The 15,825-nt window shown below is 43.3% G+C and overlaps 2 protein-coding genes across 4 annotated transcripts in view; both read right to left on the bottom strand.

The window, feature by feature from the left end:
• Window positions 1-415: 415 nt before the first annotated feature.
• Window positions 416-6,382, bottom strand: cdca7a (cell division cycle associated 7a). 2 transcript variants are annotated; one of them, XM_081367704.1, is made up of 10 exons: window positions 6,018-6,382; window positions 5,137-5,268; window positions 4,908-5,036; window positions 4,394-4,615; window positions 4,106-4,183; window positions 3,721-3,921; window positions 2,670-2,804; window positions 2,450-2,599; window positions 2,202-2,338; window positions 416-781 (listed from the first exon to the last, which is right to left on the bottom strand). In XM_081367704.1, exons 1-10 carry the CDS (start codon window positions 6,330-6,332, stop codon window positions 751-753), a joined length of 1,530 nt encoding a protein of 509 aa, XP_081223830.1. In that variant the 5' UTR covers window positions 6,333-6,382; the 3' UTR covers window positions 416-750. The 2 variants fall into 2 exon arrangements, with proteins under 2 accessions (XP_081223830.1, XP_081223831.1); XM_081367705.1 differs by having other exon boundaries at window positions 4,908-5,033; window positions 6,018-6,107.
• Window positions 6,383-6,578: 196 nt separating this feature from the next.
• The window catches only part of map3k20a (mitogen-activated protein kinase kinase kinase 20a), a 48,142-nt gene continuing 38,895 nt past the window's right edge, over window positions 6,579-15,825 (bottom strand). For both annotated transcript variants that reach the window (XM_081367527.1, XM_081367526.1), the window contains exons 17-20: window positions 9,656-9,772; window positions 9,330-9,404; window positions 8,885-9,035; window positions 6,579-7,839 (exon numbers count right to left, since the gene is read on the bottom strand). In XM_081367527.1, coding sequence (XP_081223653.1) covers window positions 7,154-7,839; window positions 8,885-9,035; window positions 9,330-9,404; window positions 9,656-9,772 — 1,029 coding nt within the window. In that variant the 3' untranslated portion in view covers window positions 6,579-7,153. The remainder of the gene's footprint in view (window positions 7,840-8,884; window positions 9,036-9,329; window positions 9,405-9,655; window positions 9,773-15,825) is intronic.

Genomic DNA, 15,825 nt, shown 5'->3' with positions numbered 1-15,825 from the left:
TGGCTCACCAGGAGCAGGATTGGACTTTCCCTGTCATAGAACATTCAACCAATCAGACTCAAGCATTCCACTGCCCCGTAGAAGTATATAATGTGGTGTAAATCATGGGTTTCAGACAGTTTACAATTTCATGTTGCCTCTTTAGACATAGCCCTACCTTCACCCATATATTAATATTATTTGTGCAGCTATAAAAAATAAAAAGTAAAAACTTAGATACCCTGATGACTTTCGTTTAAAAAGTATTCAAACTCTACTACATGTACACTTAAATCTACTGAAGATGTGAGGACAGCTACTTAACTTGATTACACCATTTTAACCTCAAATCATCTTAAATTATCTAACAGATCTAAAAACACAAAACCAAACATGAACACATCTTGCACGTCAACACCCATAAACACGACAGAAGTTAAAGCACAACTTTTATTCCAGTACTACAGCAGAACATTGCGCAGTCATAGCGTCTAAAGATTAAAAAGATGCTAAAAACAGTAAAAAACAAGTATTGCAGCAAACAGTTTTCAAAGTAACCAATACAGTACAGAGATAAAAACACTCCCTTTGAAAAAAAAATTACACATTTAAAACAATGCAAATGTATTAAGATTTCATGTAGACAACTCCCAACGGCCTACTCGAAGAACCCGAATCAGGCTTAGGGAAGCTGTGAATCACATCAGCGATCAACAACACGCTCCAGGGCGACGTCAGTTTGGCTGGACTCCGCAGAACACGGCAGCCATTTTATTCTCCTTCCTCCAATTCCTTCTTTAAACTGTGGAGAGAGAGGTCAGAGACATTGGTTACGCCTTCCTGGATTTCCCAAAAGCCACCAAGTGAGTGACAACAATGAGAGGTCGACATACACCCCAACTATAACTCTTATAGTTTCGGCAATCAAATAAATGTTTGAATGAAATACAGTCTAAACTATAGCATGAGCTGTGTAGACACTAGCACTGGGTTGAGTTCTTGTTAAATCAATCTTCGTTTTGATGAACAGATCTTTTAGTCTATGCCGCTTTGAGTTGATGCGTGAACAAAACTTCACTAAACATTATTAGTAGCACGTCTTCCATCCAATAAATCACAATGAGCTTTGTTGCTTTTGATAAAAAAAAAAAAAAAAAAAAAAAAAAAATTCTAGAGCTTTCAAATGTAAATCTTGAAATTGAAATAAATCTGGTCCTGTCACTTTAATGTGTCGTGACAGCAGCGCACGTGACCTGATCATCTCTTCCTCTTTACTACTAGTTACAGCACAAAACCATGAACATCAGAAGGAATGTTGAAAGATACAGTACAGCTCACAGTCTCATGTCTAATTTAAATCGCTCAGCGTTTTAACCGCAGAAAGACGTCAGCTTATAAACAGGCTCATTTTACATTTACCTCAGAAAAGCCATTTAATGTTCATAAACTCATTTTAATAAATATTATATTTCACATACGTCATTATAACATATGTTTGAATAAATCTGTCATGAAAAGTTACTAAAGACGCCATTTAAGTGTTTATATTTTAACAACAATTGAAGTACAAACAATTATATCAATCAAAACCTTAAATTTAACTTGTGCATTTTATAAAGTCTGGGCTATTAAATAAACCATTGGTTTTGGGCTAAATTAAGTATTTCACTATGGTTTTGAAAAAAATAAAAATAAAAAAATCAGTGCATCAGTTGCAGTGTTTTATGGAAGTTCGTTTCCGCCACAGAATAAAACATTTTAAAAGATAATTCTGACTTTATTTCTCAGAATTGCGAGAAATAAACCATCAATTCTGACTTTATAACAAGTCAAGTCAAGTCTATTTGTATAGTGCTTTTCACAATACAGATTGTATCAAAGCAGCTTCACAGTATTAAATTAAAATAATACAACAAGGTTTGTTTCTAGTGGAATTTATTGACTGATAAAATAAAATTAAATATCCCCAACTGAGCAAGCCAAAGGCAACAGTGGCAAGGAACCGAAAAACTCCATCAAGTGACCTACTAACACGCAATTGCGAGTTTATATCTCACAAATCTGAGATTAAGTGTCAGAATTGCGCGATGTAAACTCGCAATTGAGAGATAAGTCGCAATTACCCATTTTATTCTTTTTCCTGTGGCGGAAACAATCTTCCATAGCGTTCATACATAAGTGTTACAATAAAGTTAGCAGCAATCGCTACTAAAAACCATTACCTTTTGAGATAAGAGTGCACATTGTCATAGCCATGGTACTTGGCCAGGTACACGAGCACACCGGTGGCACAGCGCCCCTCTCTGGCCCGGCAGAAGCTGCAGTTGCAGATGCCCCTGCACGGGGGGCAGCGCCACTCCTGGAAGAGAACCACACACCTCAGCAATGCACTCATCGCTCAGAGAAACACTGAACCAATCAGAACACATACGCCAGTGCTAATGATGTCAGGACGTGCAGAAAGACTGACCGGGTTCAGGAGGGCATCATGGACCTCCTCTCCATAGCGGTTCCTGAGACAAGGCCCGCAGAACTGCCCGCGGACACCCACACACTCCGGGTTGCGGCAGTTGGTCTTGGTGTCAGTGGTTTTCTGGCGACACTGATGGCAGGTTGAACCCTGATGAACAAAAGCACAGTCACACACAGTTCTGACACGCCGAAAGCGTGAGGTTCTGAAGGAGACTCACTGTGGCACGGTTGTAGGTCTTCTCTCTGACGTTGACACAGATGTTGTCCAGTTCAGCCTGAGTGATTTCCTCCACAGGCCTCACGACATGAGGAATCGTCAGAGTGCTGTTATAACTGCGCCGCCGTGGTTCTTTCTACTCAAACACACACACACACACATATATTCAATACAGAGGCACCTTACTTGAATGTAACAAGACATGCAAGCGATTTGTCCAAGGCAATAATTGGCCATTTTGAGATTGCATGTACAGTACCGTTCAAAAGTTGATTTGGGGAAAAAACTTTTCTTTAAATTATGCAAAATTCACTTTTGCATGGTGTTTGGACATAAATGTGTGTTGGCAGTGTGTGTACACAACCACCCTATAGTGCTAAAAATCCATTCACTCCTTTTTTAATCGCCATAAATCCTAAGCAGTGTCTCCCAGCAACCTGTCATGGGGCCGGAGTGACGTCACATCAGCCACAGGCCCCGCCCACAAATGTTGACACACACTGCCGGTTTAACATAGACCCGCCCTGATCGAGTTCACAGCGAGTTGTGCACATCCGCCATCGCTGCAAGCGTTGTAGGTGTTGTGCGGCTGGATGTATTAATTCACATGGCTCTCTCTCTTTACTCCCGAAATCTGAGCCAGCCGCTGAAGACGAGGTGGATTCATTTTGTTTTTGAAGAAAATGCTCCCTCAACTCTAGCGAAACTCGTTTATGTCTGCTCGAATCATTTTACGCCGGACTGCTTTGTGAATGAGGGTCAGTATAAAGCAGGTTTTTTTTCTCCGGAGCGTTAGGGCTAACGTTACTGATCACGGCAGAAATGAAAGTGAGAGCACACACTTTATGACAGCTCATCGACTCGTTTTCTGGATATAAAGTTTATCAGTTTAAGCACCCACTGAAAAGGTGTGTATTTAAAGTTTTTTTTTGCACGGACTGATCGTTTCGCTTCATATCACTCCCCAAAGTTCTTACCACCCAAACTTTTGAATTGAAGTGTCAAAAAATAAATAAAAAAAATTGTCCTTTAGTTAACGCCAAGAAACTCACCTCTTCCTCATAATCATCATCATCGTCATAAGCTCTGTTTTTGCGGACCAGGCTGTATTTGTCGTCGGGATCGTCCTGTGGAGCGGGGGAGGGGGGTCCACCAGCCAGCGAGCGCGAGCGTGTGTGAGGACGGGTCGATCGCTCCGGGTTCTTCCGCCGAGCCGCGCTGGGGTCAAAAGAGCGACGAGGAACTCGACGAGGCTGTGCACGGAGAAATACACGGTGATACAACTACAGTATTATATCATCATTCGTATTATCAGCATCAATTTATTAATAGTAAGACTTTTAGTATTATTAATAATAATGTTACCATTTTCATCATTACTGTTAGTATTAGAATTAACATATTAATTTTAATATTATTAGCACCTTAATATCTTACCGTATTGCCCTGTGACAAAGCACCCTTCCCGGGAAACAGTCCAGGAACCTTATCCAGCTCTGCCATCAGTTTAGCAAGCTACAAGGGGAGGAACAAAATACATAAAATTCACATTAAAACTGGATTCACACTCTTATTATTAGAATTGCATTCAAACTCTAAGTACGTAAATGCAAATGAACAGGCTATCTGGGGTTGGGTGGTATGGCTACATGCTGTGCAACCATTTCATAAATGGAAAATATTGGAAAAGATCACGCACGTGCATGTAGAAGTTGACTTGCTCACCATAGCTTTATTTTCTTTGATGTTCAGCGCTCTCTTCAGCATGAAGTTGTCGTTCTCAGGGTCAGACTCGGGGGCTTTGGCTTCAGGTTTGGGTTTGGACTCGGGGGTCACTGGCTTTGATGGACTGGCTCGTTTGTTCGGGAACTTCATGGCTACTCGGAGCGTGAACGATTTGCGAGTTTTTCTGGGAGGCGAACATGTTTCAGCGTCTGAGTCCATTTTCTAAAAGGAAATACATCAGAAATTATTAATTGAACGCATGTCTCCTTCAAAAGCCATTATGCTTTAATGAACAAAGGAAAATATTTATAAGAATGTTTGTAACCAAGCAGACCTCGCTTAAAAAAAAAAATACTATGGTAGTAAATGGGATGGGGGGGCGCGAGATCTGCTTGGTTACAAACATTCTTTCAAAAAAATGTATACAGGTTTGGAACAACTAGAGAGTGACTAAATGACAGAATTTTCATTTTTGGGTTAACTAATCCTTTAAGCGTTTCCTATCATTACAAACCATGTCGGTCATTTGATCGTTCAGGTCATTCTCAAAACCACTGCACGCATCCTCTTCCTCAGTCACAGGTAGAACATTAAACACTTTCTCAATCTGAGTCGAGCTTCTCGTCCGTCTCATTGGTCTCTTCTAGAAGAAAGAAACAAACACTCGTCATGGGTTCAACATGAACAGCTGGTCACTGAATGACCCAAGTCTAATTTCCCATATGTAAAAGTTCACGTCATACCGAGTTCCCAAAACCATCAGATCCAAAACTGTCACAGCTGTCATCCGAGGAGGAGGTTTCCATTGGGACCACAGCAGTGCTCCTGTAACTGCGCAGGCTCATTCTGGTGGAGGGCGGAGACGCCTGCAGCCTCTGGACATGATTCATAATCATAACATTATTAATGAAGAATAAGTCCAGTAAATACTCTAAATAAATCCAGCACAGGTCAGGCTGGTTATTTAGTAGAGAACAAGGTTTCAGATCTGCTGCTTGGAGAGAGCCTGTCTATGTTCTGTTATTATACTGCAAGTATGGCTTTAAAATTTGTAATTAAAAATTGTGGGCAGTAAAAGCCAGCTCTGTTCAAACGTCATCGGTGTCTGGAGGGCGTGGCCATTGCGACTAACTTTTAACTCTTTAATTCAACACTTAACCGCATTTCTTTTAATGCATAATTTTTTATTTTATTTTTTGCAACGACGATCAAAAAGGCAAAGGTAAACCGTTGTAGAAGCTTTCAACTTAAGCAGTTCATGAAACAGAATTTTTATTTGTAATTGTTAAATAATTTTACTACTATGTTTTCCAGAACTTAGGGCGACCCCTGCCCCCACTAAGTTAAACACAAATCTACAAGTTTAAAACAGCAAACAACACTTACAAAAACAACCATGCTCTCGAATATACGTCCCAAACAAAGAAATACAATGAGCAATCGCTCTATTTGGTAACGTTAATTTAACTCTGTTGCTATAACAGAGTTAAATTAACGTTACCAAATAGAGCGATAAGTGCTCAAAAGCACTTTAACAACACAAGCCACAACATCCTTCCTCTATTCATTCACAAAACATACTTTCAGGTCAATAGAAAAGAAAAGCTGCTGTATTTAACAGTACCTTGGATCGCATTGTTGCAGTGCGGTGTGTAAGTTTACAATGTGCAGGAGTCTTCCGTGAGCGCGTGCCTCTGTCGTGTGGCGCGGTGTTTGGTCTGGAGGTTTGGCGGGTAAATGTTGAAAAGGCGCGAGTCTCTTCCGCGCCATATGAGAGTCCTGGAAGGTGTGTAAAACTAATAATAAAGTAACCCAATCGAATAGTTTGAAGATTCAAGAACTGTACTATCCATTTAATTATGAGCTCAGTATTAACTTGATGATACAATTGCATTAGAAGTCTGGGGTTATTAAAATGAAGGTTAATAGAATTATGCATATTTGGAATTTCATGCGCTTACAGGATCTTTAGCTGTGGCGCCAAAGCTCAGAGCTCATTTGCATAAGGACACATAAATCGCGCGAAATGCAGACTAAATAAAACAAACAAAGTGTTGTTTCAAATTTTATATTTTATTAATATCTTATAAATGTATAACTTTTGAAATTCCACCAATATAATAATAAATAAATCTTTAATATCATTTAAATGAAATAATCCTCCATAATAAAACATCACAATTTAATATATAACCACATTTAATATATTACCAGACATTATCGAAAGATAGAAAATGCCCTCAGTTATAATGATCATCATTGAAGTATTCAGCATAGTTCCAATACAAAAACAAGGAAACAAAATAAAATCACAAGAGAGGCAAATTCAAGTTTAACCCTAGAAAGGGAATCATCAACTTTTAAAAAAGCTAAGAAAATGGGCCTTTTTCAGGAACGGCATAATCATTTATGACATTTAAGATCAGTATATCCATTTCATGGCGAACTTTTGTCCTTAATGTCAATTTCAAAAGATGCTTTTATTTACAACACTATCCCACGCTTTCACAGACAAAATGCATGTTTGAGGAAACTTGCACTTACATATCTTAAAATATGTCGGTGGCATTGTTTTGTCTAAGGCATGCTTATAAAAGCTACTTAAATGCCCTATTTGAACTAAGGCATAATCCTGGTTTAATCTGAGCCCTGTCTGTGCACAACTAGGTTTAAGTGCTTTCTTTGGTTAAAACCAGGTCCCCGTTCAGCCCATACTCTGAATCAAACTTGATTCATCACCCCTTCTACCAGAATAAACGCTCAATTTCGTCCACGCCCTCCTCCCCTCCCTCCTCTCCGTGGCCGGTTTCTGGCCTGCCTTCCTTCCTGATGTTTATGTTCCTGTTTATTAGACTTCTTTCTTTCTACTTTAATCCAATCCCCATCACCAGCCCCGGCCTCTTCAGACGGCCCTTTCTGCTTCGCCACTTCAGTGACGATTGACATCCCCGGTATTGGCCGCTGGTGGTTGGATGGAGTTGCGTAAGAGTAGCTGTTTCGTGGCCGTCCAGCCTGCTGGAAACCTCTGGATCCTCTCTGTGTCATCTGATTAAACCTCCTGGCGTCTCCGTCTCCTCGTCCTCCTCCAGTGATCTTAAGCGTGTGGTCGTAGTAGGTTTTTCTGTTGTAGTTGGGTTTAGCTCCAGCACTAGGGGGGCGCTCTCGCTCGGAGGCGCTCTCAGACGTCGTGCTGGACGGGCTGCTGCCCTTCGACCCCAGGTGGATGTTGGAGAGTTTGACAGAAAGAGTGGGAGAGGAACTCCGCGAGTCGGTCCATGGCGTGCGAGGACTGCGATTGGGCGACTTCCTAACCGCGGAGGCGTACGATGATTGGTTGCTGATGACCGACAGGAACTGAGGGAGGGTCATCTTGCCTGTGGAGTCCTGGGTAGCTTGTTCTCTCATCTGCTTCATTCTCAGGCTGTAAATCCATCTGGGATCAACACCTGATTGAGAAACACAAAAACAATCATTCAAATTTTTTATACAAAGTAATTACACAAGAAGGCCTTAAAGGATTAGTTCACTTCAGAATAAAAATTTCCTGATAATTTACTTGTGGACTTCAATGGGGTCCGTTGAAAGGTCACGTGTGACGTAGGCGGAAGTACAGACCTAGTGTTTACAAAGCGAAAGTGCGAAGACTAAGTCAAACGCCAAAACAAAGATGTCAGACGATTTTGAAGTTGGAGGAGAAAATGAGGGAGTTTTTCGCCCTACCCTATATTTCTGAACCGGAACACGCGTGACCTTTCAACGTGATTATGTAATGCGTGGCGTATTGCAGAGCTAGTTCAAGATGATCATTTGTGCTTAAAAAGTATATAAATGTTTATTTATTTTAGAATATTGCTGATGATTTGTCTACATAAGACTCTTATTCCTCGGCTGGGATCGTGTCGAGACTTTGAAGCTGCACTGAAACTCACATTTGGACCTTCAAATCGTTGGACCCCATTGAAGACACTATATGGAGAAAAATCCTGGAATGTTTTCCTCAAAAACCTTAATTTCTTTTCGACTGAAGAAAGAAAGACATGAACATCTTGGATGACGTGGGGGTGAGTAAATTACCAGAAAATTTTAATGCTAAAGTGAACTAATCCTTAAAAAACAGATGGCTGAAAAGAAATGAAATCTCAGGCTGGTTTATTTTCTTTTAATTTTATGAGGGGTTTGCATTTTTTGCTACCAAACAAAATATTTAAAATCCAAATAAAACTAAAATAATAAATAAAACTTGGGCAGATTAAGTTGTAGGATCTTGCCTAAATGCAGCATTTACTTGGAGTAAACTACTTAAAGAAAATGATTTTACTATAAATTCGGTGCCAAGGTTGAATGGTTGAATGTGACAAATACAGCCAACATACAATTTGTGTAAACAGTTATTATTTACTTTAATTAATCCTGAAATAGTTCAAAAGAAAGATTGCATTTTAATACGACAGCACACATGCTCTCTATGAATCAGTAGTGAATCAGTATTACCTGAGTTGGACCTGCTTCTGTTGTAACCTTCCCTGATGCTGGCCGTCGTCTCGATGAGCAGCTCTACTGGTATGATCACGTCTCTCCCGCTGTCCGGACTCCACCGCAGTGTGTGCACATGTCTCGTGCACTTCGGAGATCTCACGTTACCCTGTCAGGAAACAATGCATCAGTCCAAAACAGTCTCAGGCCCCCTTATAACCTTGATGGCACATCTGAAAATCTTTCATCAAAAATGGCTAGAAAATGCAAACTACATTTTCAAAAAATATTTGTTGCACTTACAATATACTTATACTCAGGTTCAAGTACACTAAGGTACCTACATTTAGGTTTGGGTGTTTGGGGTTAGCGCCTTGTTATAACTGTAATAAGTACATAGTGTGTACTGTACATGCAAAACAGGACTGTAAAATAAAGTTCTAGTCTTTTGGCTGGTACTTACCTCATAGTTCACTATGCAGTCAACAGTTTGAGTGCCAGATATTCCGACTATCCATTTATCCATGACAAACGGAGGCTGGAGAATAATTTAGATTTTAAAGCACATCACAACAGAGGCTGAAAGGCATGACAGCATCATAACATGCATGAGATATTCACTCTTATCATGACACATTTAAGACTTGTGTTGGTGGAGTAAACACAGTTGTGAGGAAGCAGAATTATCTCAGGTTTATGACCTCAGGAAGACCTCATCTCCTGGATTCCTCAAAACGCAGCGGGAATCTAATGGACACATCGTTTACAGTGATATATGGCATTTCTCACCTTGGTCATCTTTAATACATCTACATCTGGTCTGTTGGCATTAAAGGTCACGTCTTTGATATATGCTATCGCCACCTCATCCCCATCAAGCTCCATGTACATTTTCCATTTGCAGTCCTGCAGAGGTCAGAAAGACAGAGCGAGACACAGATGAGAAAACTGTGTGTAGGATGAGGTTAAAGTGCAGGTAAATGTGGGCATAGATATAATGCATGTTTTTTAGCAAACAGAAATGTAGACCCGTATGATTTTAGCTGTTTGAGGGTGATATAACAACAGCACAACCTAGAGGACAACAATGGGAATTAAGAACACACAAACCAGGGTGAATCTAACTGCACACTTTAATCTAACTAGATTTTCACAATTTCTCTCAGCTTAAAATTATAAATCTAATCGTTTAGAAAAGTAATATTTTAATTTCTTCCCATTCTGAAGGAATTTTCAGTGGTTCTTTCCAATAAAAAACATGTGGGTGGTTGCTAGGGCGTTGCTAAGGTAAGTGTTTTTAGTGCATTGCTTTGTGGATTCTAATGTGTTTTGACTACTCTCAAGTCATCTATATAATATTCTGGGGCTGGTTGCATAAACTGCTTAGACGAATCTTAAAAGTTAGCCATCTATTTTCGTTCTTCAAGACTGGTCCTAACTTTTTAAAGTCAGTCACATAAAAAGGTAGTTCGGTCTATTAAGAAAAGTAAGAATGACTAATTCCTAGAGTCAAATTAGTTCTTTAGACACAGTTTTAACATGGTGGCAAAGTTTATGCAACTGGCCTCTGTTCTCTAGATATGACCTGGCTGTCTTCATTGTAAGTCTATATTTTTTATTCTATATAAGATTTTTTTTTTAGCAATTTCTTGCTAAATTAAAGGGTTAGTTCATTAATTACTCACCCTCATGTTGTTCCAAACCTGTAAGACTTTCATTCATTTTTGGGAACACAAATGAAGATAGTTTTAAAGAAATCTGAGAGATTTCTGTCCCTCCATTGACAGCTACGCAACTACCACTTTGACGCTTCAAAAAGTTCATAAAGAGATCGTAAAACTAATCCATATGTATTAAACGGTTTAGTGACTCGAGAGACTCGATCGCTTTATATGATTCATTTAGGCTTTTATTCACATATGAACATTGATCAGCGAAAATAAACAGAAGCTCAACCGAACCTGCTTGACCTTTGAGAACAAACCTCTTGCTCAAGCTCAAACGTGATGCGTAACATGAGAATGAACCTCATTGGTTCTTGCAGAAGCTCAAACGTGATGCGTAACACTAGAATGAACCTCATTGGTTCTTGCAGAAGCTCAAACGTGATGCGTAACACTAGAATGAACCTCATTGGAAAGAAAGTCTTGCAGGTTTGGAACGACATGGGGGAGGGTAAATGATGACAGAATATTTACATTTTTGGGTGAACTATCCCTTTAAGAGATATTTGCAACTCTAGGATATTTTTATCCGCCATAACTCCTGGAGAGAAATAGCACAGACACTGAACACAGGGTGTCATGATCCTGCCTCTTTCTCTGTCTCCCTCTGCTGGACACACACATAGCTCACACACAGTTCACCACTACGCTCCCTTTCATTACTGACAGCTGTTATCACTTTTCATCACGCTCATTCATCTCCACCTGTTCCTTATCTTCCCTTATTGTCTCGGCTTCTTCTACCCTCTCTTTCCTAGTCTTGTTGTCAGATTGTTTGTTTTCTCTGATGCGTAAAGACCTGAGTATTATTGCAGTCCTGTCCTGTCCTGTCCTGTCCTGTCCTGTCCTGTCCTGTGGATTTACTGTTTCTGCTGGAATTACTCTGCTGCCGTCATTATTCAGCTACAGAGAACTGAGGCCTGTTACCTGCTCGGTGCCCGTCGCCAGAATCCTGTTCTGCTTCATTCACGAGGTCTGCTATTTTACCTGCTCTCTGTTCATCTGCCGCAGAGGAGGATTGTGTTCTCGTTATTACCAGCTGATGCTGGCATCTTCAGTTTGCTGTTTGGAACTCTCTGTTGAAAATACCTGTGGTCAGACTACTGCTTCGATTAAAGAACTGTGATTGTCACTTTTGCTTTTGAGTCCTCTCTTACCTTATCACAGAACAATCTGACCAAAGCATGGACTCAGCAAGTGGCAGTTCTTTCCAGTCGGCGGTCGAGCACCAGGGTGCCCTTTTGGGCAAACATGAGGAGGACATCTCCGCCGCTAGACACGCTGTCGAGACGCTAGCCGCTCAGATGTCAGAACTCTCCTGCCAGGTCCATACCATGCGCCTCCAACCCTCCACCTCACATGATCCTCACGACTCGCCGGAGCCCCGGGTTAATAATCCTCCTGTCTATTCGGGTGAGCCCACTCAATGTCGCTCTTTTTTGACCCAGTGTGAGGTGGTGTTCTCCCTACAGCCCGTGACGTACGCGAAGGAGAGAGCCAAGGTCGCTTACGTTATCTCCCTTCTCGCTGGTCGGGCTCGTGAATGGGGAGCGGCAAACTGGGAGGCGGGGACGGATTGCATCTTCAGTTTCTCGCTTTTCAAAGACGAGATGATCCGGGTCTTCGATCGCTCGGCCATCGGTGAGGAGGCTTCCCGTCTGCTTTCTACTCTTCGGCAGGGGAGGCGCTCCGTGCCCGATTTCTCTATTGAATTCCGGACCCTCGCTACCACATGTGGCTGGAATCAACCCGCGTTGGTCGCTCGTTTTATGGAGGGTCTGAACTCTGATCTGAAGGACGAGATTCTCATCCGGGAGGTGCCCGCTCGGCTCGACGATCTCATCGACCTGGCGATTCGAGTCGAGAAGCGATTCGATTTACGGCGCAGGGCTCGCCGCATGGAGGTCGCTCTCCTTTCCGCGCCACCTGTCAATTCCTTTACCCCGACTTCCAGCACGGATCCCGAGCCCATGCAGCTCGGAGGCCTTCGCATCTCGCCTAAGGAGCGCGAGAGGAGGATTGCGAATCGTCTCTGCATGTACTGCGCGGCGGCCAATCATTTCGTCTCGTCATGTCCAGTAAAAGCAAGCGCTCGTCAGTAGGCGGAGGGTTACTGGCGAGCGCCGTCACCAAGGTTACCCCTTCACGTTCGTGTACTACTCTTCCAGTGCTGCTTCATTGGTCTGAATCGTCAGTCGCCTGCTCCGCCTTAGTCGACTCTGGGGCAGAGGGAAATTTTGTCGATGAAGAATGGGCACTTCAGCAAGGTATTCCCATCACTCACTTAAGAGACTCCACCCCCCTTTACGCCCTAGATGGTAGTTCCCTTCCTAGAGTACAGAAAGAGACTATTCCATTGACTCTTACCGTTTCTGGTAATCACAGAGAGACAATTTCTTTTTTGATTTTTCGATCTCCATATACTCCTGTTGTTTTGGGCCATCCTTGGCTTAAGCTCCATAATCCTCACATTGATTGGTCCAAGGGATCCATTTTTTCATGGAAGTTGTCATGTCATGTTGAGTGTTTAGTTTCTGCTGTTCCCCCTGTCTCTTCTGTTTCTGTTTTTCAGGAAGAGGCGGGGGATTTGTCTGGAGTTCCGGAGGAATATCTCGATTTGCGGGAGGTTTTCAGTCGTTCCCGGGCCACTTCTCTCCCCCCTCACCGTCCTTACGACTGCAGTATTGATCTTCTCCCTGGAACCACTCCTCCGCGGGGAAGACTCTACTCACTTTCTGCTCCTGAACGGGAGGCGTTAGAGAATTATCTGTCCGAGTCTCTAAATGCTGGTACCATAGTTCCGTCCTCGTCGCCTGCCGGCGCTGGTTTCTTTTTTGTCAAGAAAAAGGATGGGTCTTTGCGCCCCTGCATAGATTATCGGGGGCTGAATGACATCACTGTCAAGAATCGCTATCCCTTGCCATTGATGTCATCGGCCTTCGAGATCTTGCAGGGGGCAAAGATTTTTACAAAACTCGATCTCCGTAACGCCTATCATTTGGTACGGATTAGAGAAGGGGACGAATGGAAGACCGCCTTTAACACACCTCTCGGGCACTTTGAATATAGGGTTCTTCCGTTCGGATTGGTCAACGCTCCCGCCGTCTTTCAGGCTCTTGTCAATGACGTCCTTCGGGACATGCTCAACATATTCGTGTTCGTCTATCTCGATGACATTTTAATTTTCTCACCCTCTTGTCAAGTCCACGTTCAACACGTTCGTCGTGTCCTCCAACGCTTACTCGAGAACCGACTCTTTGTCAAGGCTGAAAAGTGCACGTTTCACGCGTCCTCCGTTACGTTCCTGGGCTCAGTCATCTCCGCAGAGGGGATCAGTATGGATACAGCCAAGGTCCAGGCTGTCGCCAGCTGGCCCGTCCCTGACTCTCGTGTCTCGTTACAACGCTTTCTCGGTTTTTCAAATTTTTATCGGCGTTTCATACGCAATTTTAGCCAAGTAGCCGCGCCGCTCACCGCCTTGACGTCGGTTAAGTCCAATTTTAGATGGTCCGAGTCTGCACAAGAGGCTTTTGACCGTCTAAAAAAACGTTTTACCTCTGCGCCCATTCTTCTAACCCCGGATGTCACTAGACAGTTTATTGTCGAAGTCGACGCTTCTGAGCTGGGAGTAGGAGCTGTTCTGTCTCAGCGATCAGTCTCAGATGGCAAGATACACCCGTGCGCTTTTTTTTCTCGTCGATTCTCTTCCGCAGAGCGAAATTACGATGTTGGTAATCGCAAGCTGCTTGCCATCCGCCTGGCTTTAGGTGAATGGCGACACTGGCTAGAGGGCTCCTCTGTCCCTTTTATCGTCTGGACTGACCATCGTAATTTGGAATTTATCCGTTCGGCCAAGAGATTGAATGCACGTCAAGCTCGGTGGGCGCTATTTTTTACGCGCTTCGACTTCTCCATCTCTTACCGCCCAGGCTCTAAGAACGCCAAGCCTGACGCATTGTCTCGTCTCTTTGATTCCCCGACCACCGTCACCTCCAGGGAGGAGATTATTCCCCCCGGTCGTGTAGTGGGTACTACGGTTTGGGGAATCGAGAGACAGGTTAAGCGTTCACTTTCTCGTGTCGTCAGCCCGCGAAACTGCCCTAGGGGCTTTCTTTTTGTCCCGATGCCTACGCGTTTAGCTGTTCTTCAGTGGGGTCACGCATCCAAATTAACTGCCCATCCCGGCGTCCGGGGCACGATCGCATCTATCCGCCAACGTTTCTGGTGGCCCACGTTAGACCGTGATGCGCGTCGTTTTATCGCGTCCTGTCCTGTCTGTGCCCAGACCAAGGCTAGTAATTCTCCTCCTGCTGGTTTGCTGCGTCCGCTACCGGTTCCTACTCGTCCGTGGTCCCATATTGGTCTCGACTTTATTACTGGCCTCCCTCCATCGGCTGGTAATACCGTCATCCTGACTGTGGTCGATCGTTTTTCTAAATCCGCTCACTTTATCCCTCTCGCCAAACTCCCCTCTGCCAAGGAGACAGCCCAGATTATGGTTAATCATGTGTTCAAGTTGCATGGGTTACCTACCGACATCGTTTCCGATAGGGGTCCACAATTCGCCTCGCAGTTTTGGAGAGAATTTTGTCGCCTCATTGGCGCCACTGCCAGCCTTTCCTCGGGTTTTCACCCCCAGACTAATGGTCAGGCCGAACGGGCCAATCAGATTGTCGTCCGTACTCTTCGCAGTCTAGCCTATCGTAATCCTGCGTCCTGGGCTGAGCAGCTTCCCTGGGCAGAATATGCCCACAACTCTCTTCCATCTTCTGCCACGGGTCTCTCTCCCTTTCATTGTTGTCTCGGCTATCAGCCCCCTTTATTCGCGTCACAAGAGACTAACTCTAACTGCCCGTCCGTTCAGACTTTCATCAGTCGCTGCAAGCGTACTTGGAGGAGGGTGAGATCCGCTATTTGTCGTTCGAGAAGACGCATGAGTATCGCTGCTAACCGGTCTCGTGTCAAGAGTCCTCGTTATATGACTGGTCAGAGAGTGTGGCTTTCCACGGCAAATTTACCTCTCCAGTCCGAGTCTCGTAAACTTGCGCCTCGTTTCATCGGACCATTCCGTATAATCAAGATCATTAATCCTGTCGCTGTCAAGCTTAGTCTGCCGCCTAATCTTCGTCGTGTCCACCCAGTATTTCACGTTTCTTGTCTTAAACCTGTAAATCGTTCACCCTCTCGTGCCTCGTTCTCCGACGTTCGTATTGAGGGTTCTCCTGTCTACACTGT

The sequence above is a fragment of the Scardinius erythrophthalmus genome (genome assembly GCF_964197995.2).
Source record: "Scardinius erythrophthalmus genome assembly, chromosome: 6".
NCBI lineage: Eukaryota > Metazoa > Chordata > Actinopteri > Cypriniformes > Leuciscidae > Scardinius > Scardinius erythrophthalmus.
The sequence above is the reverse complement of the archived record's forward strand: the minus strand, read 5'-3'. Positions and strand labels throughout refer to the sequence as shown.

Coding starts and splice junctions, on each gene's coding strand:
- cdca7a (XM_081367704.1), bottom strand. CDS start 6,332: ATGCATAATTCTATTAACCTTCATTTTAATAACCCCAGACTTCTAATG. Junction 5,269..6,017: donor CTGCAACAATGCGATCCAAG/GTACTGTTAAAT, acceptor AATCATGTCCAG/AGGCTGCAGGCGTCTCCGCC. Junction 782..2,201: donor GTGCACTCTTATCTCAAAAG/GTAATGGTTTTT, acceptor CTCTCTCCACAG/TTTAAAGAAGGAATTGGAGG.